At 40.3% G+C, this 27,915-nt stretch overlaps 2 protein-coding genes across 2 annotated transcripts; both read left to right on the top strand.

Annotated features, from left to right (window-relative positions):
• The first annotated feature begins 3 nt into the window (after positions 1 to 3).
• On the top strand, positions 4 to 11,962 carry pmela (premelanosome protein a). The gene is made up of 14 exons (XM_030778228.1): positions 4 to 70; positions 2,560 to 2,606; positions 5,666 to 5,685; positions 7,211 to 7,302; positions 7,574 to 7,720; positions 7,908 to 8,048; positions 8,398 to 8,559; positions 8,666 to 9,019; positions 9,214 to 9,987; positions 10,108 to 10,275; positions 10,454 to 10,556; positions 10,790 to 10,995; positions 11,283 to 11,373; positions 11,809 to 11,962. Exons 1-14 carry the CDS (start codon positions 4 to 6, stop codon positions 11,960 to 11,962), a joined length of 2,526 nt encoding a protein of 841 aa, XP_030634088.1.
• Positions 11,963 to 21,982: 10,020 nt separating this feature from the next.
• Positions 21,983 to 26,948, top strand: mmp19 (matrix metallopeptidase 19). The gene is made up of 9 exons (XM_030778229.1): positions 21,983 to 22,081; positions 22,415 to 22,506; positions 22,755 to 22,888; positions 23,582 to 23,791; positions 24,747 to 24,992; positions 25,463 to 25,585; positions 25,724 to 25,888; positions 26,184 to 26,311; positions 26,718 to 26,948. The coding sequence occupies exons 1-9, from the start codon at positions 21,983 to 21,985 to the stop codon at positions 26,946 to 26,948; spliced, it is 1,428 nt and encodes a 475-aa protein (XP_030634089.1).
• The last annotated feature ends 967 nt before the right edge of the window (positions 26,949 to 27,915 follow it).

Raw genomic sequence — 27,915 nt, forward strand, 5'->3', positions numbered from 1 at the left:
CAGATGAAAGTAGAGCACACAGACGCCACTCCCGACCAGATATCTTACACAGAAACACAAACTTCCATCGGTAAATGACTCAAACGCCGTCCGTTTTGTGTTGCTTAAGACGACTTAATTGCACAGTCCCAATGACGACTCGTCAAAGTCCTTATTCCAGAGCGCAAAATATATTTTTATTGGTATGTAAGCAACAGTATATCAGTCTGTGCACTTAAAATGGCTTCTCTTTCTGTATAACGTCTAGATACATGCACTGAACTAGTTCGTAATGCTCCCAGCAACGTGTAAGCAACTGAAAAGCTGCCGGGCAGAACTGAGAAACTGCAAGTGTTTCTGGTTCCTGTACTCAGCTGCTGTGTTCTCTGTTCTTTTACAACAACCACTACTTTGGTTGCCAGTCCTGTTGGCATAGAGATAACGAACATGTAAGACGAACGGGACTTTGGTGCTCCGCTGTCCGTAGGCCCTACCCTGTCCTTGCTACACTACACTACTGTTACCAGTGACATTTCAAACGAATGTTGTTGTGTGTAATGATATCTGATATTATAACAACAATAATAATACAGAAGGGTTTTTGATGCAGAATCTACAGATAATGTCACATTCCACACTAATGCATTCCGTTGCCTACCTGTCTGCCATAAACAGAATTTAATAAAACCTAAAAGTTTCATCATGTAATGCTGTGTGTGTGTGTGTTTTAAATTAGGCCTACACTGTGGTTTCACTGTCTGTTAGCCCTGAAAAGCCTGACACATCCAATAATAGCCAGAAAATTCTTTTTTTTTTTAAACTGAAGTGTTTATTGGACCTTCTGACAAAATACCAAAAAAAAACCCCATAATAATCTACATATATGATTTTTTTTTTAAAGAAAATAGGTTCATAGCTTTGTTGTCACACCATCTTACAATGATGTTTTCCTGGTTTACTCCAAAATCCATTGACTCTCTTCCCTTTTTCTTCAAATCTTTTTCACCCATCATGTTGCAGTCTTTTACCCTGTTCATTCAGACTGTGCCTATGTGGTGGATTCCTCTTTCTTTTTTAGTTTTTCTGCAAGTGGAACTGATGTAAAGTAGTTGTCTACAAAAACCTTGGATTTTTTCTTGCTGGAAGGGTCGATGTAATTTTCAGGACAACATCTCCATGAATTTCAACATCAGATCTCTCTTTGTCTGGATTTTCTGCACTTTGACAAACATCAAAATCATAAAGAAAGCCACTTTGTTCAACACGTCCCCACATCTTGAACCCCCATGGGGTTTCACTTGTATATAGACATGTAGATGAGATTTTCCCTCGAATGGCATCATAATTTCGTCAACTGCATGACATTCTTCAGGAAGAAAAGAAATTGTTTTTGTAGTTTTTGTAACCATGCCCTGAGTTTCCACAATTTATCTTTCTTCGCATCATCAGACACAATGAGGTTGTCGTTAAAGTGAATCAGCGTCAGCAATTTCAGAAATCGATCTCGAGACATGACATCACAAACTGTGGGGTGCTTTGTCTCCATCTCCCAATATGCTCGTACACTGGGCATCTGTACTAACCCCATGTGAATGCACACACCCAGAGCCTGCTCAGTTTCTTTGGCAGTTGTGTTCACTGACTTTCCCTGTTTCTGCACACTGTGCAAGTTTGTTTGTTCTGCAATTTCCTGTCGCATTTCATCAGTGAAAACTTGAAACACATGTATGGTGTCCAGTTAGACCTGTCTTCTGAGGTTTCCTCGACACATTCATCAAATTCAACAACTGGAGGTTCAAATTGTAGTTTTCTCCACCTGTATTCTTTCCTTTTCAATTTGCCCTTGTTGACACCTTTGTTGTTGGGCCCTCTACTTCTGTGCTCGTCTCAGTGCTCATCTGGTCTACACTTTCATCTTGCAGAGCTGGGCCCTCTACTTCTGTGCTAGTCTGGTTGACACCCTCATCTTGCAAGTCTTCCTCATCACTACTATTTGAGCTTCCCTCAGTAAGCATTGCATTAGTCCATTCCTCCTCATTATCATCTTCCCCTAACTGCTCGATTTCACTTGAATTGCCATACAGAATCACACTGATGACATCTTCAGCACCAAACTTTTTTGCCATCTAAAATTACGCACAAAAACCAAGGAATTGTTTTAATAAAAATCAGTGAGAAAAAGGTAATTACTAGCAAGTGAGCTGTTGCAACAACCAAGTGATTATCATGAGAGCAGTGTGCACATATAAAAAACACATATAAATATCTCAATTGCCACTCTAAATATATGTTAAGATGAAATTTAAACCTTTAAGTAGTTTAGTTAAATTACCAAAACAGTGTATTTGACGTTGCGGTAGGCATAATGCGTTTACATTATGACTTGTAATACAGTGATGACTGAACGATTTACAGATAAATTACCTTATATACCTGCTTTATCATATTTGATTACAGTGACCAGATGTCCCGTTTTGTCCGGGATTGACCAAGTTTCAAGCTGGGTGTCCCGACTCCCAACAAATATCTGTAAAACACTAATATATCCTGGTTTCAAAATTCACTACCAACTTGTCCCAGTTTTCACCACAATTAAAACAATAATGTTAATTTTATACTTATTTTCAGCGCTTACACAGATGTTTATCATATTCTGTCCCACTCATTACCTACCCCAATCAAAGAACACAATGCACCATGTATCTGAATTCAACACTGATTTGTCTGTTCGTGTGTCAATCAGTGTGTTGTTGACAAGGCTGTTTCTATGACGGTTGTGGCTCTGTCTGTGCCGGTACACTAACGGTTAGCACCATGCCGAAAAGAAAGTCGGTCTTTTCTAAAGACCTACAGGAGGCTTACCCATATTTTCGTGAAGTAGACAGCAACAAAAGTGCTGTGTTCTGCATACACTGCAGGAGTACCTTTTTGGTGGTGCATAGTGGAAATATAAGAGGTGCTGTTATGGGCAAAAGTTGTGGACGCAAGAGGGAATGAACCCTTAAGAAAACAAATTTTTGTTATTTCGTGATAATGACATAAATAAGTCGAGATCTCGAGAAAACAAAAATAACATGTTATCACGAGAAAACGGAATCTAAACTAAGTGTAGATTCATAGCATCTTAGGGCTTCCGTAGGTAACAACAGCAAGAACTATAGTGTGAACAGAAAGAGAACTGAGGCCCCATCAGAGCTGAGGTGGACCAGAAAGAGGACTGAGTCCTCTTACAAATGAACTTACTATGTGGACGCAAAAAGAACTGAATCCCTTTTCTGTTGGTCCACTTTAAGAGGACTGAGTTTGGTTCGTTTAAAAAGGACTATATGTGAAAACACCCTAAGAGTTCACAGAATAGTGCATTTGATCCTCATTAAGTTCACATTCCTGGCATTTCTGAGAGTTCAGAAGTCCTCGTCCCCTCGGCACTCCAATCTGTGAGAACTTTTTGTTACAAATAATAGGGCTCATGTACTTGAACCCAGTGCTGCCCCAGTGTCCTGCATCTAACTCCTTGTGACTGTGTCATCAGAGACTGATCAAGCCCAGTTTATTGGCTCTTATTAAAAGAAAAAGTCATTTTAAATGTATGTAGAACAGTTTGATTCTGTCACACTTCTGGATTTCTTTCTTCTTGTATTTTCAATACATGCAGATCTTGTCTGTTTGGAGGATGTTTCAGATTTTTAGAATAATTTACATGGGGAGTCTCTCTCAGTCTCATGAAAATGAGAGCACACAAGAGAGAGAGAGAGAGAGAGAGAGAGAGTTAGAAAGGCTGCTGCCCCATTAGGGGGTGTGCTTTGTGTGGAGATATGTGTCACATATGAGGGCAGTATGGCAGGTCAAGCACCATGGGGGAATTAGAGGGCAATAAACACAGTTAAAAGCACATGAGGGATCATGTGCAGGGAACCAAACTGGATGGGATTGTTAGCCAAACTAAATGACAAATTCAGACAAATTCAGAAGCTAATCTCAAACAACTTAAATATTTTCTAGTCATAAATACAGTTCTTGATTTGACAGATACCTTCACATGGAGTTGGTGCTCTTGGTATGCTATGAGTCTGTTATGGTCATTTATCTGGGGATGAATAAGAAAGTGACTTGTTAGTTTGCTTGTTTGTTTGGGATGACCTTTTTAATGAGAATTCAAACAGGGTATGAATGACTTACATTTTTGTTAATGCTGAGGTTTGCAAATGTTTACTTGTGAATATTTATGCTGATCAGTTAGAGAGACGTAGAACATTTGAATACCCCTCCAGAACGTGTGTTTTAAAACAGAGTACTGATGTTACTTTGCACTGTGATTCTGTTTCTTCAGTTGTGGTGGATCCCACAAGAAGTGCAGAACTATGATTTTAAAATTACTATATACTCACATCATCAAACATAGCATATGAAAAAAAAAATTAATTTCACCCGTGTGTAAACAGCTCCAAACCAATTTTCAAACATGATTTCTTAGAACGAGACAAGGCAAAGTAAGAGGGAGACAAAAAAGCGATAAATGAAGTGTGAGAGTGGAATAATGAAAGAAGATCCTTGATAGTCTTCCCCATACACTCATCTTGTGACCTCCATTCACACAGCTCTGAGCCCTTTCACAGTAGGCATCACCACATGAGCATGACTATAACATTTACACTGCACCAGATGCCTACAATTGATCCCTTCATTCCACTACATCTTTTGTTGTATTCTCAGACAGCACATACCCACAGCAAATCACAGGTTCTTTGCATGCCCTGTCATAAAATGACGAGTGGCTAAAGAAGTTAAGTACGTATCCCACCCCCCCCCCCCACCCCCCCCCCCCCCCCCACCCCCCCCCCCCCCCCCCCCGACGAGACAGCGCTCAGTGCGTAACATTACCCAGAATCTGTGTGTGGGTGTGAGAGTGAGGAGGGCAAAGGAGTGCGGGGTCCATCAAACATAGAGTGGGCACGTCGTTGTAACCAAAATGGTAATCACAAATTCCAAATCGCATTCTTGAATATGTGCATTTTTAGAAGTAAAACATTAATTCAAACGTACACACTAAATTCATTTTATTTCAGGAAAAATACAACTTTACAATACTGATTTAGTCAATTGACCCAAAACTCAGGGTAATTAGGTACATGTCCATCCCTGGAAGTGCTTAAGGGAGTAGGAGGGGCCTGTTTGGAGTGAGTTTGTGATGTCAGAGGGGAGAGGCATGGTTTAGGTTTGAGGTTCACTTTAAGAGGACCTGACACACCTCAGTAGACTCTAGAGTAAGGCCCGGCTCTGGGGACTGTGGTACAGAGAAACTGTTATCTTTAACAAGCATACATCAACCATGAAGGCACCTCTGGTGATCTTGATGGTGGCCCTCACATCACTGGAGTTAGCAGGTGAGTGCATGTTTTCATTCACTACCGAATGTAAAAATGACAGAATTTCTGTGTTGCAGGTTACTCAAACTCAGAAGATCAGTGTGATTCCAGGTATGCTCTGCGTGTGTGTGTGCGATTTGTATGTACTGTTTCTTAGATGTAAAAGTACATACAAGGTTACAGTGTGATTTTGAGGTGTGGTTCTGGTTTTAAAATGTAAGGGGGCTTTGAGCATGTTTTGCATTATGACTATGGGCTGACCAGCCATGCAATATCAGTGAGGTGTTTTTAACTCAGTGGGTAAATATGAGCCAGACTAGACCACTGTCAGTTCAAATCGGTGACCCCCCCAACAAACTCAAATCTTTACATTCTGGGAAAATAAGGATAAATCTTTGCTATGTTCATTCATTTAGTCATGTTAATTGGAAAAAATATTGAATTTGAGTTATTTGGTACACTTTTCTTACTTGTCTTTCACAGCATTCAGTACATTTATAAAGCCAAATACATTTTAGTGTAATAGTCACTTCACTTCTATAAGTTAACAACATAATTTCAGCTCAGTTGTTCACTTAACAAGAAATATAATCAAATAAAACAAAGACTCTTTCTAGCCTGTAATCCTGTCCCCAGTTATGCAATTACCACAATTATTAGCATCAAACACTGCATCCATTGAGAGTGGAGGAAGCATCATGTATTACAGAGTTTTAAAAATCTATACAACTTAGAGGTTTAACAGTTGTTTCATTTACGTATTGCAGATTATGGTTTTACTGTGACATATCCAATCTGTGGACTTATAAATCATGTTATTTCCACTGAACACATTCCCCTTCATTATTCAAGGGTTGTAGGTTTGATCTTGAGCAAAAGCTCTTATATATCTAGTAAAACCAAAGCTACTATTCATACAGGGTCTCCCATGTGAAATGTGGTGAAGATGTAAACTGAAGATGGAACTGCAGTGTTAGAATTGCTAACTGTGGCATGTATCTGGTGTGTGTATATTGTGCTCTGGCATTCTGTTGATTATGAATGAAATACCCTTATGAACTGTGCAAACCTGATGTGAATACGACTGTCATGTCTTTAGTTTGTTTAGTTTAGTTTGTTTGGAGGTCTCCATGACATTAGTAATCTGTGTTTAAGTTGAGCTCCTTTCTCAGCCAGTTATAACTGTGTGCTCACGCATGCAAATACTCACACAAAAATATACACACAGACAGACAGACACTCATGCACACTCACACAAAAACTACACTCTAAGACAAAGAATGGTCGTCGTAATGTCTGAGCTCCATAGGGCCTATGCTCATGCAGTTGGGATTACAACTGCACGCACTCAGCTGAGAGTCACATGAAAGGGATTGAGGGAGATTGTGAGGGCCGTGTGACTCCCACTGCCTGGAACCCCACACCCCCTTCCTCTCTCACCAGCTTTCCTCATCCGTCTGAAGACTCTGATCATGCCCTTTCCCTAGCCTTCTGCCTCTCATCTCACCTCATGATCCCTCTGGGAATGCTCACATAATGTTTGCCTTCTCTCTCTCTCTCTCAAAATGTGGTAACGTGATGTATGTGAAAAAGAATTTGGCAGTGCTCAGTTTCACTATTTGAAATATTTTCTGTCTGAAACCACAGCAGTGATATGTATACATCTACATTTACTGGCAGTGTCAAATTCTGTAATGTGTAAATACATTTTTTTAATCATTTAGAATATATTGGTTAATCATAGTGATTATATTGGGGTGGTTCAAGGTTGTTTGGTATATATTTGGAAGATTATGTATGATTTTAAGGGTTTGTTTTTAAACCATGCTCTGAAGATTTTGTGAATCTGCTTTTCTAGAATCCAGTAAAACACGTTTTGTACGGTACCGCTCATGGAATTCACGAATGTATCCAGTGTGGAGGGACGGCGATCCCAGATACAGAGACTGCTGGAGAGGTCTGTAACTTGTGTTTTCAGCTATCTTCATTGGCTCATGCATTTCCTCCTCAGCTCCGCATTTATTTGTCATCTTAAATTATAGGAATGTTCAAATAGTTAAGTGTTTTGCAAAGGAGAACACAGAAATCTAGACTGCCATTCTCACTATTACTAAGAGGAGTCATGCCCTCTGACTAAGAACAGTTCTACAACTGAGTAGCAACTAATTTTCTTAACAAGTCTTAATTTTAAATAAAATCTCTCTATAATTTTTTTTTTTTGACAAAAGGAGGAGAAGTAGCATTCGACATCAAAAGTGATGCCCCTACATTAACTGGCGCCAAGGCATCCTTCACTATCAACGTCCGCTTTCCCCAGAACCAGACAGTACTCCAGAATGGACAAGTGGTATGGGCAAGAAACTGCACTGTTAATGGTGAGGGCAGGTGATATCATCGCTTCTGTCAGAAACATTAACATTTTCTTATATCAGTAACCTACCATCCTATCACTAGAGTTGAACCGTGACTATGGTTTCCATGTGTCTATCCCATGTCGCAAAGACATCAGCACTTTTGTTGATCTTTGATGAATGTTAACAGGTTCCTTTTTTTTTGTTTCAGGAACACAGTACACCCAAGGACAGGCAGTTTATCCAGAGCGCAACACCCCAGATGAATGGACTGGTGTCTTCCCTGATGGCACACCCTTCACCAGGACTTCAGGGCGAAAGCCACGTTACATTTTTGTGTGGAAGACATGGGGTAAGGAGACTATGTTCCTAATTATGCTCATTTGTATGGTATGTCACGTATGAAACAGTGGGAAGAGTATGCCTCCTTGCATGAAACAGTATGTGTTGTTTGATCCCCATTGTCACCATGCCTCTTAGTATCACTTTTATTAGGAGGTTTACAGCTTTAGACAGATTATCTTCACACTCCTTTATCACACAGTGCATGAAGAAAAGTATTGGTCCATAATTTTAGACTGAACCTGAAGGACTTCACCTTACGTTTATTTATGTATCATAAGATTCTCACTAACCTCAGATTCTGCAGCCCTGCCCTCCAACATGGATTGAATTCATCTTTTGTTTGTTTGAAAACCCAGGAAGATATTGGCAAGTGGCTGACGGACCATCCTCCTCACTGACAATTGGCACAGACAACATTCCCCTGGGGTCCTATAACATGGAAGTGGTCATCTATCATTGCCGTGGCAAAGACAAGTTCATCCCCTTGGGTTATGCTTCCACCCAGTTTGCCATCACTGGTATGCAGTGAGACAAAGAGCCAAAATAACATTCAGACAAGACTATTCCTGTGTGGATTCCCCTCTTGATTTCTTGGTCTCCTCGTTCTGCCTTTTCTCTTTTCAGATCAAATCCCCTTTGCAGTGACAATGTCCCAGGTCAACGATGTCAACCAGGCAGACCAAAGCTTCATTCAGAACCGGGCAGTGGCCTTCAGTGTGAACATACATGATCCCAGTCAGTATCTAAGTGGGTCTGATGTCACTTTTAACTGGGACTTTGGAGATAACAGCGGGACCCTCATCTCAAGGGAGACCACAGTCACCCACACCTACCTTGCAACTGGGTCGTTCAGACCACAGGTTGTCCTCATGGCTGCCATCCCGAATGGGTGTGACCCTAACCCTACTCCTGGAGGAGCCACCAGTGTACCTCCACCACCCCCAGTGGAGATAGTCACCACAGGTGAAAAGATCTTGGTTGTTTTAACTTTGTTCTTTTAAGACTCAGTTTTCTAGAAGAATGTAGTCAAATATAACATCAAACAATAAATGATTGTGCACTATGTGATGTAATGCTCTTTTGACAAAATGCTTACAATTACTAACTTTTACCTAATTTATTAAATTGTCCTCGTAGTTTTCATGCAGTTTTTGTGAATTCAATTTTTTCTTATCCTCTCATAGCCTCGGCAGAAGTGGTGGTAGTTTCTACAGCAGGAGCTATAGCTACAGTGAATCCACCAGTACCCGTCCCCACAGAACAGCCCTCTGATAACACAATTGCTGTTCCTGATAATGCTGACGACATTGCCCTAGCTGCGTCCCCACAGCCAGATGAGGCAGCCCCCGCTGCGGACGGACAGTTAGTCGCCTCTGTAGCTCCAGCTGCTGCTGAAGATGCGGCAACAGGCACTGACACAGAGGCTGCTGACCCTGCTGCTGCTGCTGCAGTTCCAGAGGATGCAGCTGTGGAGGGGGTGACCGTTCCAGCAGCGGCTGAAGCGGCTGATGATGTGACTGCGGACAACACTGACATGGTTGCTGATGCCGACGCAACAGAGGAAACAGCAGAGGCAGCGGTGGAAGAGGAAACCGCTGCAGATGAGACTGCCGCGGTTGATGCTGTCGCCTCCATTGCTCCTGCTGTGGAAGGAGAAGATGGCACAGTTGACCTGGCAGCCACTATCCTCCCTGAAACACCTGCCGCAGATGCAGCAGCACCAGCAGAAGAGGTTGTGGCAGTGGAGGCAACATTGGAACCAGAAGTCCCTCAGGTAGAAACAGTGGCACCTGTTGCCAACGTCATTAATGTTGCAGCCACGGACACTGCAGTTGTGGAGGTAGTGGAGACTGTCGCACCAGCAGAGGAAGATGAGGCTGTAGAAACAGTGAATGAAGTTGCCGCAGTAAATGAAGCAGAAACAAATGAAGTTCTGGCTACTGCAGGTGAACCTTACAACATTACATGTTTCTGAACTTTGAAAAGCCAGTTATTGCTGGTCACCATTTTCATAACTTCACGTTGGTATTAATCTATTGCATTGTCTCATGTGGTACAAATTGAAGCTCCAGCAGCAGTGAATGAGATAGCTGCAGGTGTGGAGGTAGAAGCTGGAACAGAAGCTGCACCAGTTGCTCTAGTAGTGGCAAAACGTCAGGCACCAGAGATGCCAGCAGATGGAAACTGTATGATCTACCGCTATGGCTCATTCTCTACTACCTTAGACGTTGTCCGTAAGTCACTTCATCCCTTGCATTCAGTCCCTAATACCATAGTGAGCTCATGTTCATGACTAGAAATTGGTAAACTACCTTAATAGGAATACATCAAACCATCCTCTAATTGAGTAAAATGTGTTGTAATGTTTTGTGTTTTGTTTGTTTGTTTTTTGTTTGTTTGCATGTTGCTCAGAGGGGATTGAAAGCGTGGAGATTGTAGAGGTGAACAATGTGGTGACCCTTACCACAGAAGTGGAGCAGAATGCTGTGGATCTCACAGTCACCTGTCAGGGCAGGTGAGTATCAATATCTAACCTTTGGTCTGTCTCACCCTTTGGATTTACTTTTGGTCTGTCTCTCCCTCTACATTTACAAGGTAAAGGATTATTTGACATGAATGCTGTGCCAAGTTCTTTGATGCATAAATACATATCATACAGTGTATGGCCCGGTAGTTGAGACTCATCAGGAAATTTTAAAATGAGATCCTTACCTGCATGGTGCATTTTTCCCACCTGTTTCTCCTCAGTCTGCCAAATGAAGTGTGTACAGTGGTGTCAGATGAAGACTGTGTGACCCCCGTCCAGACCATTTGTAATGCTGTCAGTCCAGCCCCTGACTGCCAGATGATTCTGAGACAGTTCTTCAACGACTCTGGAGTCTTCTGCATCAACATTTCTGTGACTAATGATGTCAGCTTAGCTATGGCCAGTGCTAGAGTCAGCGTGTCAGTAGGTGAGTCGGTCACTCATTCAGAAACACTTTGCCGTCTTATAAATGGGGCAATGTCGTAAATTTATTACGTAATGAAAATGAACAGCAGTCTTTCTTTCTGGGGTTAGACTTTTAGGACTCTGTAAGAAGGAGTCCAGGTTGTCCAAGTTATTCTAGTCTCCTTCAGAATCTTTCATATGTGTCTTTGTCCCACACAGCCTTTTTTTCATACCACACACTTTCTCTCTATCATCTCTCTGTTTAATCCACTGCTACAATAACCTCACTGATATATATATTCACCTCAGGATCCAACACCTCAGCTGGGGGCACTGTTGCAGCAGTTTTGGGGGTTCTTGTGCTTGCCTGTGTTGTGGGGACCCTTGCTTTAGCCTACAGGTTAGTAACCCACACCATCTCAGAATTGCAATAAAATACCAACTGAATGATCAAAAAAGATTGTTACATGGAAAAGCAACTGAATGAAAGTGTCCAAAAAAAAAGCAACTGAATGGAAGAATATCTAGTTGGAGAATGTCCAAATACACCAAGCTGTCATAATTTCCACACATCCTTGATAAATATCAAGTAACTCAACAAAGTTAACAATACTCGCCCTGCATTCAATAGTCCCCAAACAGTATATTTCTCTTCCTTGAAGGAGTTTCATTTTTCACAAAAATATAATAAATTTCAGTCAAGCAAAGGTATCTTACATCATCTACATCATCATCTGTAGTCCTACTTTTCAACATTCAAAAACTGAATCATAATTCTTGAAAAAATGTCTTATTACACAGTTTGGATGTTCACTCTAAGTGTGTTTCTGATCAGGCGCTTTAAGCAGTACCATCCACTGAGAGAGGATTCAGCAGGCACCACGCTGGGCAGCTCTGCAAGGACCTCCATGCCCTTACTGTTGTGGAACTTACTGAGTCGACAGTCTGCCGGAGAGAGTCGTCCTCTGCTTCAGGGAAGAGTCGTGTAATCAGGACCACACAAACACACACACACACACACACACACACACACACACACACACACACGCACACACACACACACACACACACACACACACACACACACACACACACACACGCACACACACACACACACACACACACACACACACACACACAGAAAAGTCACACAGAAAGGCAACAAAAGAACACATCCTCCAACAATTAGAGATAACTTCTTGGTGGTTCACATAACCACTGTTTATAAGTCAAACATATGCATTTTCAGATTTATAGAGCACAGAGAGTTTGTGGGTAATCAGGAACCAAAAGAAGTGAATTAAGAATTATGAGAAACTGTAGAATGCACAAAATAAGGCGAATACGTATTCCATATTATTTAATTTTTGAAAAATTGTGACATATTTGAAGTTTACAAAAAAAAGTATACAGCTTTCACTGTGTACAATTCTATTCACCTAATATTTAATTTTCTCAATCTCCTTAATTAATTTTCCATTGTTTATCTTATTATTTCAAGTATATAATTAACACATAAAATATGTGCACAACCCTTTGTTTTGGCAAAATATTTCTTCTAACCCCTAAAAAGAGAAGACTGTATTTTAAACACACTAATGTAGACTAAATCCCAGTGAAGCTTTATTATATCATATAAAGCTTTTTGGCTTTATTCTCCTCATGTCCTTGTCATTTCTGATTTCTTCCTTCTTCTCATTACTTCAAGAAAACAAGGTCAAAACTTTTTAAATGCAAGCATTTTAAGAGCTTTTTGCAATGACAGACTGCCTGTGTAACCAACCATATCAATCTTTAAGTATCCTTAGATGGCCTCGCTGACCAAACTGACAACTTCACGTGTAAACATTTCACACTTGCCGGTGCTCGTGTTCTCTTAGAGGATAACTGGGTACCATGTACTTTGTAATTCTTTGCAAGAAAGTGACACTGTTTAATGCAAAATGTCACATTTGACATTTGTTTGTGCAACCATTTTTTTGTCATTATACATTAAAAGAGCCAAAAATGCGCTATTGTCTACTGCTTCTGTCTTCAATGGGTGAATGGGGTGTGTTGTATGCATTCTGGGAAATTCACTCAGCAGACACACACACACGTTAGTGTAAAGTGCTCCCTAGATAACATGTGTTGCCCCCTTGAAAAAATAATCCAGACGTTCTTTCTTTTGGCAACTTTATTGCTACAGTTCGGCTTTAAAGAAAAACACATTTTCCTCTCACGTTCACTGCACTTTTTCACCACAGGTACACTTCTAGTCACACAAACTGATAACGACTTCTTTTAACTGGCTGAAGTTACGTTGTTACTCAAATTGTCTCGCTCGCAACATCACATGCCATCATCTTAACATTCCAAAGACTAATGGAGCCAATAAAACAACCAATGAATAGTCAACAACATAAAAGAGAAAACAAAACGAAAGACTCTTGGATATTTTGAACTATTATAGTTATTACAGTCCCTATATAAATTCTAGATCGCAACACATGGTTTGCGTCAGTGTGCAGAACTTTCTGACTGACATTTAGTCCTGAGAAGCAGAAGTTACAAAAATACCCATGTCAACAATAAATGAGGTCGAAGTTACAAAAATTACTTGTACGTGAATAAAATGATAGACAAGGCGGAAGTAAAAAAATTGAGCATCAGTGCGCAGAACTTTCTTGTGACATTTAGCCTTGAGAATCGGAAGCTACAAAACTGCTCACGTGAACAACAAATGAGGTCTCAGTCATATTAAACAATAACGAGGCGGAAGAAGCAAGATTTCCTACATAGAGTGATTAATAAATCAAATCCCCCTTTAAGAAATAAAATAACTTGATTACATACCACTTTGTTTTTTTGACTTGTTTTTTGTTCACTTGGGGGTTTTTCTATTTTTTATTTTAACAGTTTTTTATGTGATAGATTAGATGATGAAAAAACAAAGAGGTGATTAATTATGAATCGTGACTCACTTTTATAAAATCTACACTCAAATTTTCACTTCATATGCATTTTATCGACTCTGTTGTACTTAGGCCTCAGTTAATTGGTCCAAATCATTCCCCAAAATTTGCCCCTCGCTCTCTCTACCACTTTACTTGTAAAGCTGTATTTGGGCTATTATTGTCGTTGATTTTGAGTTAGTGTTCTGGTGAACTCTTTGACATTTTTAATGTCATTTTGATATAAACATAATCAGGTTGTCGCCATTTATGGTAGGTTTCTCTTTGCTACCCTGCTAATATCGTAGCAAGGCTTAACGATGAGCTGTTTTGGTTTAAATTTTAAGAAATGCCTTCTGACAGATTTCGGGCCAATATGTTTTGCGTTGCCATGGATAAAGTACACGCAACAGTCCGAAAAATTCTAAAATATGCCTTGTTACAGTGGAAATGTTCACGAAAGACAGAAATATTCAATCTCTTAAAGAACTATATCGCTGCTCTTTGCTGAATATTTTCGCGTTTGTACGTCGTCCTGAACGTGGAAACACATGTATGTACAATTTTGATGAAGATTTATGAATAACTTTTTATCTAATATCCGACACTTTTTTATCTTTTGAAAATGTATACAATCGCTATTGTCGTATGTCAGATTACCGTAGAATAAATGTGTAACTCGTATTCATTATCTGTAATATAAAATGCAATAAGAACTAATATTAACGGTGTGTTGTTGATTGCGTTCCTCAAAAGATGTACATTTTCAAATTAAAACCTATGTTTGAAATAAAAGATAAAGCAATGTCCATGCGCTAACGTAAACTTGAAACTAAAGAATGTTCTCCCGTTGGCTGCCTGGCAGAGATCAGAGATGTCCACCTACAGCAATGACTGTATCTTCTACCATCCTTCAAAAGACACGGAGGTGAGGAGGAATATCTAGACAGCAGAGACCTTAAAGACGGCCTGAGAATGGTCTGCTCACATAACAGAATTAGCCATAGCAGTTATAACAGTGCTAAATCATTTTTATTTTTATCATTTCATTTCAGGTAATCCCCAGAAATAGTGGCCTGCCCCTAGGGCACAGCCATCCTGAGGGACTTGGAGAGATAAAGGGTAGTCCTGAGGGGTATGCAGGTCTGCTGCCTCAGAAAGGTACGGCGGTGTTTCCACCAAACCTTTATAGTACTTCCAGTTATTCCATATTAATTGCCATTTGTCCATCATATTTCAACTGCACATTGTTTTTCTTTTTTTTTTTCTTTTGGTATATTTTGACCTTCAGCCCTGAACTCTGTGGATGAGAGCCTGGTCTTGACTAAAAAGACTACGAGCTTAAACAGAGAGGGTCGTCAGTTGAGGGCATCAGACTTTGCGAAAACGACTGCCGACTCCGGCAAAATCCAAAAAATCACCCTCAAGAGGACAATAGTGAGGATCCAAGCTCAGGTCCAGGAAAACTCCAATGACAAGAGCCCGGTAGCCAGTAATGGAATTCCCAAGAAGCCAGTACTGCACACTGGGCCAGTAAATAGGAATGGGAATTCACAGGATTTTAGGGTGAAGACCTTTGAGGAGATCATGCATGACAAAAGACTCCGGCAACAGAGGCTGGAGGAAGCAGCCGTCACCGCCCGGTCTAATAATTCGGCTCAGTCTGCTACTGAGCCTGGTGGTGAACCCCGTGTGAAGAAGCGTCCGACCATAATCCGACGCCCAGTAGTCACACAGGCAGTAGTCTGGCCGGTCCGGGAAGCCTCTGCAATGCCAGAGTCTTCTGTTTTGCCGTGCACCACGCCCCAACCTCAGGCAGCTTCACCTGCTCCTGCTGATATGTACCAGCAGAGTTCATCCCAAGAGATGGCCAGGGAAAATTCCCCTGTCAACAGCCCAACCCCAAAACCAAGAACAACATCAGGTGTGATGGTCCCTGTCCAGAGAGTGGAGGAGGAGGAGGATGTTCCTACAGTCACTCTCCCTGGGGAACCATGGCCAAAGAAAGCCAAGAAAGCCCTGAAGAATTCCCGAGACCCAGTTAGGAGAACTAAAGGTACATTGGAAAGATCAGTGAGTACTTAGCTGCAAGACCGTTTGGAATACTGAGGCACTGTACACAAAGAGAGATACGTTCAAACCAGGATCGGTTGTGCTAAAGTTTCTAAGTATATTAAGTTTCATTTCTTTCTTTTGTTCATTAATGTGTTGTTTACCCACATGCTTAGTTGTGTAAGTGTGTTCATTATTCATTTCAGTGAAAAAACAAGTGAAACGGAAGCTCACTTTAGTGGGACAAGTTACTCAGGTGAAACCTGGCAAAAAGAAGAAAGCAGGAGAGAGTCAGTGTCTTGTTTTTATGGCTCTAAGGACACCCAACACTGCCCCTGCTGAGCAGGCAGAGCAGTCACAAGAGCCACCTTGCAAACGTGTGGCTGAGGTGAGACTGAGACTCTTGATGATCATGGTTATGTGTGTATGTGATGTGTTTTACAGGATTATGTATTTTTTTATTTATTTCCTAGCTGTCAACATCACCCTGCAAGACAAAAATGCATGACTATCAGAGGTTCCCGGCTTCACCCATGGCTACTACAGGGTCAGGCACTAACATTCAGCCTGTGAAGGTCCAGATGTATCCTGCCTGTGAACTTCAGAGGTAAGACAGATGAACACCACTTGCTTTAGCAAGTGAAGTTTTTTCAAAATTCTCTCAGTGAAGACATATGAAGAAGTTATTATCAAATGGAGGGGACAAAAAACGTGATGGTCATTACCCACACAGATCAACCGGATTGTTTCTGTGGTCATTTTTTTTTCTTTCCATTATAAGATTTCCATATTCTTTATTGTCTTACAGCTCTGCGGTTGGTACGTCCGCACGGAACAAGGTGTGGGAGCCGAATCTGACATCAGCGCCAGAGCCTGCTGCCAGTTGTTCGCCCACCAAGTATGACTTTGACGAGCTGATGAACGAATTCTTGGGTTACTATGATGAGTTTCAGCTTCAGCTGGATCCTAAGAAAAGCACGGAGGACCTCTGCCTGGAGCTCGAGGATGCAGTAGAGAACTGTTATTAACTCTGTGTGTCGTCATAACGATCAGCCTGACTCCTGTGACGTTTCCTGCACTGTTCTAAACTTTTAAGCCACTGATTTTCTTTATTCACCTATTTATAAGCTTGTAGTGTTGTTCTTTATTTTATTTTATTTTATTTATATTATTTCATTTAATTTAATTTTACTTTTTTACTTTTATTTTTTTATTATTATTTACATTTTTACATTTTTAATAAATTCTCTCTCTTTTTTTGGAAATCAGAGCATTTTTGCCTCTCTTTATGGTGTATTCATCTGAGAGAATTTTGTTTACAATAATGCCAAAGAAAAACTGCTGTTACATCATCCTTGTGTCCAAATTTCAGAAGATGATGTGAGCAGAGCCAGTGTGTATACTATGTATACATTGTCCATACAGCATGGAGTTTTTGTTGATGTTGTTGTTGTTTTCCCCAGTGCTATGAATACTGCATTTAAGCTGTCTATTAAAGCTTAAATGAACTCTGACTTGACATTTGATGTCAAAAAATAATGTTTACACAGTTGTATAGATGATGAAAAGGTGAAATGTTTAATTTAAGAGGGCATTGTAAAGTAATTAATATTTGAATTAACACAAAGGTATTTAAGGACTTCAGTTTCTTTATATGTTTGAAAAGTTTAACCACAACTGTATGTCACAACTATCTTACTGACCACTTGCTATGGCTATATGTTTTTTGTTTTTTTTAATTGTATCTTTTCATATGAGGCTATGCCCTTTTCATCTCAGAGCAATGTTCATATGGCTGGTTTGTTTCAGTTCATTTTACTGTGATGGATCAATTTTTTAATTGCCCTGTTCCATTCTGTCAGATTATTTTGTTCTATAGATATAATACGTGATTCTGTCAAGAACAGACTACAGTTGTTGCCATAACTCAGGAGGGGTCTAGTCAAGTTCTGTAAGATGGGTTTTTTTTTTAGTTGATATGTTCATGTGCTTTGGTTGCTGTAGATGTACTTGCTTTATGGTCATTTCTTCTCCTAAATCTTATTGGTATCAGAATTTCAAATGAACCTGGATCATAAAACACTTGTTAAATATACATATTGGCTCATTTAAATGGTTCTGCTAATTTCCTATAAATACCTATTTCACATCCAATGCTTTGTTTGCTCTATATATAATTGTCTGCATTTGTCCCACCTCCCTAATTAAAAATAAGTTAAACTTATTCCACTTGCAAGCCACTCTCAGACACTAGAGAGTGTACATCAGGTAACAGGACCTAGAAAACACGAGGCCTGTTGAATGTATCAGATAACACAGTTGTGGAGATAACAGAGATCCGTTTAAATCATATCACAATGATGAGTCAAAGTTTTACATCACAGTACCCAAAATATCAACAGATGTCTCATGCTGTTGATTTTCCCAGACAGCAGCTATTTCTCCAAACCAAACAAAAATTTTGTACAGATGTGTGTGTGTGTGTGTGTGTGTGTGTGTGTGTGTGCGCGCACGCGCGTGTGTGTGTGTGACGATGACTTGGGTTTTGAGTAAGCAGAAACTGTTTCCTGCAAGCAACTGAGCCATACCAGCTGTCAGAGAGTGAATGGGAGGACATACTGAAACAGAGAGGTAGTCAGAGGGCAGATAAAGGGGAGAAAACTTGTTACATAGATACTACAGAGCAGAGGGAAAATGCACAAAGAAGCATGTATGTGGTGACGCTGCCAGATATAAGATTAGAATTCTCCAACTCTGCACATTTTATAATTTTCATTATAAACCCTGAGGGTGGAGAGTTGGCTAAAAAGCAAGAGAGAGTTTTCAGTGTGAAATTTGCTGACAGTTCATTTCAAGATAAGACGAACAAGTTACATCAGCCCTTTCATCCTCTCACACTGTCTTCTCCCCAGACACGCTCTGTCATAATGTGATAGACAGGGTAATTTAACACCCCGGGGAACAGTCCCTTACTAAACACCTGTAAACTAGGCTGCAGAGGATAGTAGTCAGTGATGAACTGTCTGTAGATGAGAAAAGGGAGTCTGACTTGTCTTCATGTCAGACAAACTGGCCAAGGAATGTGAAGTGTATCATAGTTCATTACCATGGAGCACGGAGAGATAGCAGAAAACAAAACAAAACAAAACAAAAATCACACAGTGGGTACCTCCTTCAACCATGCATGAGTATGTTACAAAATGTCAGAGTCCTACAGAAATCCCCTCCATCAAGAGGAACATTATCTCAACCTGTCAAGAAATACTTAGAAAATTCTTACGCCGATTCAAAATCATTTCATTCGTAGTCATATAAATGGTCTATAAGTATATAGAGATGGATGAAAGCTGTCTGGAATAAAATTATTTAGTATTTAAAACAAAAAAACTTAAATCAACAAACAATGGTGTTATAAGTTTTCTGCAAGAGCCCAAAGAAACTTATGAAAGTACGTGCTGGACATAAAACTGTCCATTTGTCACCAAAGCCTACATTAATTACAGATTTTTACATGAATTACACTGCATATTATAGAATTACACATTAGTTACAGGCCTTCAGTGTTCACCAAAAATACTTATCATGACTGTTTATACCGGATAACACAAACAGTAAAAGCTACAGTAAGTCCCAAGTGTAAACCATGAGAGTCAAGTCCAGAGTCACATCCTTGCAGTGACACATAAAGACTCATCATGCTGAAACAGAAATGATATCATTAAATGTTTATGGAGTTTGGTGTTACATGGACAGTGCAATGAGTCTTTTTGTAACAGTAAAAAAAACAAGTAGTCATGGAGGAAATGACCTTTTCATTAACCTTCAGTCCTTTTGTTCATTCATCCTGAGGTTTAATGTCGTAAACAACTTTAACAGAAATGACGGAATGTGCGTAGGATGAGTCCCGTTTGGGAGAGTTTGAAGACTGGAGCAGTTTTGATCAGATGTCAACAGTCAAATGACCCACTTCTCTCAGAACTCAGCTATTTAAATCGGAAGGAGGAAATGAAACAGTGTAGGTCTTTTCATTGGATTGTTCAAAACAGCTGAATTCATACAAAAACAGAACCATTATTCACACTGGAAAGAGACTAAATTAAAATGCAAATTTTGCTGACTTCATCACCAGTAGAAATGACTTGTTTCAGAAGCTTCCCAGTACATGATGTTTGTTTATGGGAAATTATGAGGGATGTAGATGTTGTATATCAAGGTCGAGTGACAGATTTACCCAGGATGTAGATGTTGTATATCAAGGTCGAGTGAAGGATTTACCCAAGATGTAGATGAAGTGAAGCTCCTCTAATTTCTTAAAAGAGGCCTTGACCCATTTTTTGGCAAAGGATGGGGACCTCAACAATCCAGTTTAATCACTGAACACTCACTCTTAGCGTGCCTTCACCTGCAAATACACATACAAGGAATGATTCACGTGTGGAGTCGTACGCTTTCTCTGCTGTTTATTTTCTACTCAAGCGTCGTTTGAAGTAAAGTAAGACTGCTTCCCCTGGAATGGCTAGTTTAAACTGTTGTCCGCCCGTGGTCATATAGGAGCAGAGTCACAAATCCAGCCTGAGTCTCAGACTGCACTGAAAAAGGCAATCGCAACCATCTGACCACAACATCAGCACATTTGCTGCATTTTCACACAGTGGCTCCAACCAGAATTTTTTCACACACTAAACTTTCCTTTAACTGTGTCATATTTTGGCAAGTCTGGACTTTGTGGTATAATCAAGAATTTACGGCTGTGCAATCTGGATGCTGCAGAGGGGAAGTTGTTTTACAGTATCAGCAAAGAATGCAGGAGTCCTGAGGTTTGAGTTCAAAGTGAGGGTGTGTTAACGCTGGCGATAATCTTAGAAATCACTTCTTCTTTTCAGAATTACTGCATGGAAAGTTGTCCTAATGTTTGTTTTTTCCCCACCGGGTTGTGGTGCATCTTAGACTTTTTAGACTTTCTTTCTTTTTTAAATAAATATTGAAAACGTAACCTTTTCACAACTACAATTGCTGTTTCATATTATGAAAGTTGTGCATTTTACTCTTCAACAGAATTCCTCAAGGAATATGTTACTGTAATTACACTGCATCTGGGTGTATCATACTCACATGTTAACTGTGCAAGATACCCAATCACTGATAAACGCTATATATATAGTCTACACTGTTATGTATTCTTCGGTGATACCGAATTTTACCTGAAATAGCCAACAATACTCCTAAATTTAATAAATGTGCCTGTTTGATGTATGTGGTGAACCCTGTAAGGACGTAGCTTCTCACGCTGGCAGCACAGATTTTCCATGCCCTTCCAGCTAGTCATAACATGTGGGTCCAAACGGATTTAATCCTATTATCAACGCCAGTTGGTTTGGCACTCAGATGGGTTTGCTTTAGCTTTCCACAGGGACCGACTGTAGTGTCAAGACCTCTCTCTGCCACATGGTAAATATTAACCGAATTGCGGTTTGTGATGCCTGGAACCCATGAGGCACTGACGTTTGAGGGGTTTTTCTAGTTCTCACCGACAAAAACCTGGTCCCGTCCCAAAAACTCAATGCGTTGTCTACTTAACCACTTCATGTGGGGTAACGATATCATTTTGGTACAACTCAAAATGTAAAAAGTAGCCCATTGCAAAAAAAGAAGCGTTGCTTCTACATTTTCGTTCGGACAACCGGATTACTCCTCTTCATGAACTAGAGAGGAGAGTTTTATGAGTGAAGAGGGAGTAGGTGTAGGGTGCAGAGTTTGAGAAAACCAGCTGCAGTCCCTGCGGGCGGCACGTTCAGTCCCTTTTTGGCCCGCATTCTTCGGAAGTGCATCACAACCTCTCCAAACTGGCAGTGACTCACACAGTCTTCATAACATATAAACCGTCGAGACGCACGAAACTTGGAGCAGAACTGTGTGCAGGGACTGCAGAGACACAGTTCTTTACGAAGCGATAGCTTAATAAAGGGAACATACTCCACTTTCCCCACCGTTGGAAAAACATTCGTCTTTTGTTGCTTTGTAACCATGAGGTATTTGCTACAGGTGCTGCTGTGCTTGACTACTGCGCTGTGCGTAAAGTCTGCTGTTGTGCCGAACAGAAGAAACAAAGTCACCGAGGCAGTGGTGAGACCCGAAGTTGTTTTGGGGAATCTTTTTTGTGTCTGTCTGTATGTAGTTTGGACAGTGTGTTCAAAATTCTGCGACTTGCTCTGACAAGTTTCTGTAACAAATTTACTGCCCGTGAAATGTGCTGATTAACATGGCAGCATTTCTGGCGGCATTGTATTCCAGTTTCATGAGCATGAATGGCTTTCTTTCCAACTGTCAGCGATGGCTTTATTTCCATTTACGTTTAGTGTTTTTTTGCAGCTGATTCTTTGTGTGATTTAAGCTATTAGTACTTCTCTTAGAATTTATGCACAATAAATTACGACTATATGTCTGTCGCTGTTTCAGTCTTATCTCAGACAATTTGGCTACCTCGATAACCAAGTGGATCCAGAAGAACAGGGACCGTTGAATGATGACGCTGTTGAGGAAGCCCTCAGGTAAATACCTAGCGACAAAAAAACACCTCAAGCGTACAAGGAAGACTACAAACATTTGACTAAGATGTTTTTATGCAGTGTCTAGACTTTGCTGTACAAATTACATACAGATTTCAGACATAATTAAACCATGATTAGCAAAATAGGTCCACAAAGAAAGTTTTAAGTTGTCAGGTGCACTAACTATTCATGCATATTCTGCTCAAATTGTGTAAGTCATCTCATCATCATTGTGTTCTTCCCATTAGGGTCTTTCAGAGAGTGTCAGGTTTGCCAATCTCAGGAAAGATTGATAATGCCACACTGACGAAAATGAGACAGCCACGATGTGGACTGCAAGACACTTTCAACCAGAAGTTCATGAAATACAGACGGTTTGGTGGTGAGCAAATTCCACTGCATAGTGACTGCGATCTTTTGATCCTCTTTATAATATAGCTTGTTGGCATCAATCTGTGAGCTTGGCACTAATATTCGTCCATTGCTCTTGCTGAGATCCTCAGGATGTAGAGAACCAGGTCGTAAATTAAAGAGGTCAAGGAAATTTTGTAACTCTGAGGATGATGAATCATAAAAAAGAGAGCCCTTGAGTAAAGTGCCAAATACAAGCTAAGTCATGTAACTAGTCATCAGTTGTTTCACTGGTCACTCATCATTTCGAAAGAGGGTTTATTAGGCTGGAGAGGGAAGAACATCAAGGATCTGGTTTGTCATTGGAAATGACTCACTGAATCCACTGACCCATTTTCCTTAATTGTCCATTTCTTTTCAAAATGTGCGCATGTGAGCAGTGAAATTCCACAACTGTGTACAAACCCACAGCGCTATAAACAAAATCTGCTTTAACCCACTTTGGTTTTCACCAATGTCATCTGGAGGGGTGTCACACACAGGAGTGGAAAGATACGCTCTAGTGAGCTTTCAATGTAAAAAAAAAGACCTCAGTTCACCCCATAGACACTGCCTCCCATCAACAAGAACAAACCTGTTCACAGTCAGCAATTTGCACAAAGGCATTTTTAACTCAGACACGTACCACACTATCAATGTCATGGCGTCTTAATTTGCATTCTAGGGACTTGGCGAAAAAGCAGCTTAACCTACCGTATCTACAACTACACCCCGGATTTGGGGAAGGCAGGCACCCAGAGGGCCATCCGGTCTGCGTTTAAGTACTGGAGTGACATCACTCCACTGAGATTCAAAGAGGTCAGCAATGGCTATGCTGACATTAGGATCTCGTTCCATGGGAAGGACAAGTGTCTGTCGCCTTTTGACGGACGAGGTGAGTCTCAGGATGTTTGTCTGACCTGATGAATCAGCACACTTCCTGTTATTGTTTTCTGTCTGTATTTGAATTATTCCTTTGCAGACAAAGCTCAACTGCTCCATATCCTATATGCTGGCATACTTTGTGTTCTTTTTGTATGTTTGCAGAGATGGTACTCTCCATCTATGAAATTCTTGTACCTTAAAAATGTTTTAGAATGTTTCTCTCCAGCTGCTGCCCCATAACCCTGTTTAGTTGGCTGTGTTCATAAGATGTTCCCCTGAGATGGCCAAAAATACTAAATACATGGGAGAAATAAGTACCTCTTAAAAGTCATGCTGTAGTAAGAAAGACAAGCAAAGGAGAGCATATTTTGTTTCCAGCAACTGGAGAGGAAAGTTTTGGAATCCATTCAGAGGAACAGGAACTGAGCTCACTGTCTCTCCATAACAGTGGTTGCTTAGTAATTATGGTGCAAATATCCTCAGATCCTCCCTGGTGGAAGATCATTCTATTCTATTCTATTCTATTCTATTCTATTCTACATAAAGGCTTTACATAGAGGAATGTAACATACTATAGCCACTTTATGTAAGAAATGCTTTTGATCTTATAGAAATATGGCAAATACTTAACAACAGCACCTTCATTTGAACTACGGCTATTAAGGAACACTTTACACTAAGTTCACCATGAAATATGCTTGTATTTTACGTGGTTGTGGCACTGTGAAGTCCATTAATACCGGGTACCAGTGGTAGTATCAAACTGTATGGTAATACAAACTACAGATCACACAATGATTACCTATTCATAGGTCTTTGTGTTGTTTGTAGTAATTAATGGTGATGAGAGACATTATCACATAATCACATCTGGTGCCTTAAGCTGTACTAAAAGGGCCATTATAAAGGATTGTAGGTCATGCTAGCTGAATGTCTTGTGATGTGTTGCATTGTTTTGCCTGCAGGCCATGTGCTTGCTCATGCAGAGGCTCCCCCGTCAGGACTCATCCACTTCGATTCAGACGAGTACTGGACCGAGGGCAAATATTATGGCTCCAACCTGCGCATTGTGGCTGCCCACGAGATAGGCCACGCTCTTGGTCTGGGTCACTCCGAATACAGCAGCGCACTGATGGCGGCTCACTATACCGGTTACCGTGCCAACTTCAAATTGCACCCAGATGATATCAGAGGCATCCAGGCCCTTTATGGTGAGTCATGTGATTATGTCTCTGAGACCGTCTGATGGTTTAAATCAACACTGCCGACATCTGTGACTTGTGGGAGTAAGCACATGCACAATTTCCAATGGAATCAAAATATGTTAGAAAACATATTTTGAAGGATTTTGAATATGATATGGAGTGCATATAAAATGTATCTGATTTTGGTAACAAAATAACAAAACTAAAGTAACAAAACAAAATAATGCAATAACACAACAACTTGAATACTCTTGTTACAATTTAAGCATGGGGGAAAAACATTACACACTTAAAGTTTACGTAAGTATACTTGTTTTTGGGGGTTTGTTTGTTTGTTTGTTTGTTTTTTATTTCCGCTGTCACAGATAAGATTAGATAAGATTACCTCTAAAAGTTCTCCTCTTCCACCTCTGCATGCACTTAGTTTAATCTCTTCTTGCACTTCTTAACCCCCCCCCCCCTTTGCTCTTTCACAGGTACACGAGACTCTGTCACAGACAGTGATGATAATAACCATGTACCCTCTTCCTTCACCACTCCTACTCCAAAGGGAGATGTCCCAAATCCTTGTGATGCCAGATTGGATGCAGTTATGCTGGGTAATAAAAACCTACACAGCCTACCCAAAATCAGTACCCACAGGCAGAATAAACATAACCAAGTTTATTTAGCATTGGTTTAAAGGACCATCCAAAGGTATTTTTAAATTAAATGATGTCTTTTGGCACACCCACTAGGTCCTTGGCGTAAAACCTTTGCCTTTAGTGGGGACTACATGTGGACAGTATCGGACTTGGGATACAACACACCAGTCAAGATCAACCTCTTGTGGAAAGGACTGCCAGGGAACATCAATGCAGCTGTGCACTCCCAGAGAACAAACAAAACCTACTTCTTTAAAGGCAATCTACCCTTATCATCTTCTCGTCATAGTAACTGTTTTGTGCTAGCAGAAAATCTTCAAAGTGTTTCATTCAAAAGAGGAACTGTATGATTTTTTTCATTGTCATTGGAACTGTTATATAGAGGTCTGCTGTCATTGACAAGTATAATGCATCACAATAGCATTCTGTTAAGTAAATGTTGTAAACTTGGCATCACTGGATGTTTTACATGGACTGAAATGTATTACTGTATCAAATGTATTACTGTATCTCTTCATTTCCTTTCATCATTCCATTTATCCATCTGCCTCAGGAAGCAAAGTGTGGAGGTATACAAATTTCATACTTGACTACGGATACCCCAAAGAGCTCAAAAGACTTGTTCCTAACATCGATGCAGCCTTGTACTTGGAGAGAAACAAGAAACTTTTCTTTTTCAAGGTAATTTGACTGACCGAGTCAGTTTGAACATTTTCAGAAATAAGTTTTCTTGGAGGGAAAAGAAAAAGAAAAAAAACGTTTAACACATTTGATTAACTAGGCAGTCAGTTGCTACCTTTCCAGACCTAACAAGTGGTTGTTTATGAGTTTTTAACCCATGTGATGCTAACACTGGGAGCCTTCCATTTATATAGTCTGCTTCATTTCTGATTCAATAATGCTCATTTACAATAATCAAACAAACCAATACACTCTTACACTGTAATGATATACTAATGTGATGATATACTAAGGTCTAAACCTCTAGGTTTTTATTTTTTTTTCTGTCCAACTGAAGTATCATGTTCCATCAGAATTATATGGCGGTACATCATTTGGGCATTTTTCTGACCTCTTCCCTCTGTAGGGCTCTGGCTACTGGCAATGGGATGAGCTGGTGTACAATGACATGAGTATTTACCCCAAACCCATCTCCAGCCTCTTCACTGGTGTCCCCTCCAATCCTGATGCAGCGTTCACCTGGACCAACGGTAAGATCTACTTCTTCAAGGGTGACAAGTACTGGCGCGTGAACGACCAGCTGACAGTGGACTCCGGTTACCCGCTCAGCAAGCGAGAGCGCTGGATGCGATGCTAACAACCTACCTCTAGGTGGCGACAGAGTCCGAGTGAGGAGATAACTTGTATCGTGGGAGAGTTGAGGCTGATTCGACAGCTGTGCGAATGCTTCAGAGCTGAATCTCTGTCATATTGATTGCATTTGAGATTCATCAAAATACGCTGCCAAAATACGGATCCGATTACAGTGTCAGACTGCATATTTAATGACAGCTGGCGGCAGTGAGTTAATATTCCTTTACTGTTTTGGGACGTTAGAGATGTGGAACAAAACGCGTTTGGTGAAACGTGTAACTTGGATTCAGGATTCAGAAAAAAAAAAAAGATTTGAAATGCGGGACATTTTGAATACACCACTGCTTTTGTTTAAGAGACTTCAACCACTGTTAAAGGCACTGACAGACAGAGCGTGAGGGCTTGTCGTGTCAATTCCACATTAATCAAACATAGCGAGATTTTAAAAACATTGCTTAACTCTAACCTTCCTGGATTAAAGGATCATGTTGTTTTAGCAAACAATAGGTTCAGTTTAACCAAGAACATATTTTTTTTTAGGGATCAGAGGGTAATAAATCAGTTGTTCATATTATTAAGGAAATCTTGTACTTTGAATTTTAATTTAGTTATACCGAGAACTGCAACTGAGCCCTCATTTCAGGACTGGTACTTGCATATCTGTTCTTTTCATGTGTAAGATTTACTGTTAGTCATGTCACCATGTTCAGTTATAAATTTCTCTACCTACTCTGAGATTCAGTTTAAAAAAAAAAGAGAGAGAGAGAGTTGCAGTTGGAACAGATAGTTTTACTATATTCTCAGACAGCTGTATCATAAACTGCTGGACTTCTTTTTTCTTTTCTTTTTTTTTTAAGAGTGTGTATATGGTATGTTCTTGGAGGAAAAGTTTGTTTTTACCAGATGAGGCCACTCCAGGTTGGGGCCTCTTTCTCTGACAGGGTTATTTTCTAATGTAGTAACACACTCCT

This window comes from Chanos chanos, chromosome 6 (assembly GCF_902362185.1).
Source record: "Chanos chanos chromosome 6, fChaCha1.1, whole genome shotgun sequence".
NCBI classification, from domain to species: domain Eukaryota; kingdom Metazoa; phylum Chordata; class Actinopteri; order Gonorynchiformes; family Chanidae; genus Chanos; species Chanos chanos.

Coding starts and splice junctions, on each gene's coding strand:
- pmela (XM_030778228.1), top strand. CDS start 4: ATGAAAGTAGAGCACACAGACGCCACTCCCGACCAGATATCTTACACA. Junction 5,686..7,210: donor ACCACTGTCAGTTCAAATCG/GTGACCCCCCCA, acceptor TCTAGAATCCAG/TAAAACACGTTTTGTACGGT. Junction 7,721..7,907: donor AAGAAACTGCACTGTTAATG/GTGAGGGCAGGT, acceptor TTTTTGTTTCAG/GAACACAGTACACCCAAGGA.
- mmp19 (XM_030778229.1), top strand. CDS start 21,983: ATGAGGTATTTGCTACAGGTGCTGCTGTGCTTGACTACTGCGCTGTGC. Junction 22,507..22,754: donor GCTGTTGAGGAAGCCCTCAG/GTAAATACCTAG, acceptor TCTTCCCATTAG/GGTCTTTCAGAGAGTGTCAG. Junction 23,792..24,746: donor GTCGCCTTTTGACGGACGAG/GTGAGTCTCAGG, acceptor TTTTGCCTGCAG/GCCATGTGCTTGCTCATGCA.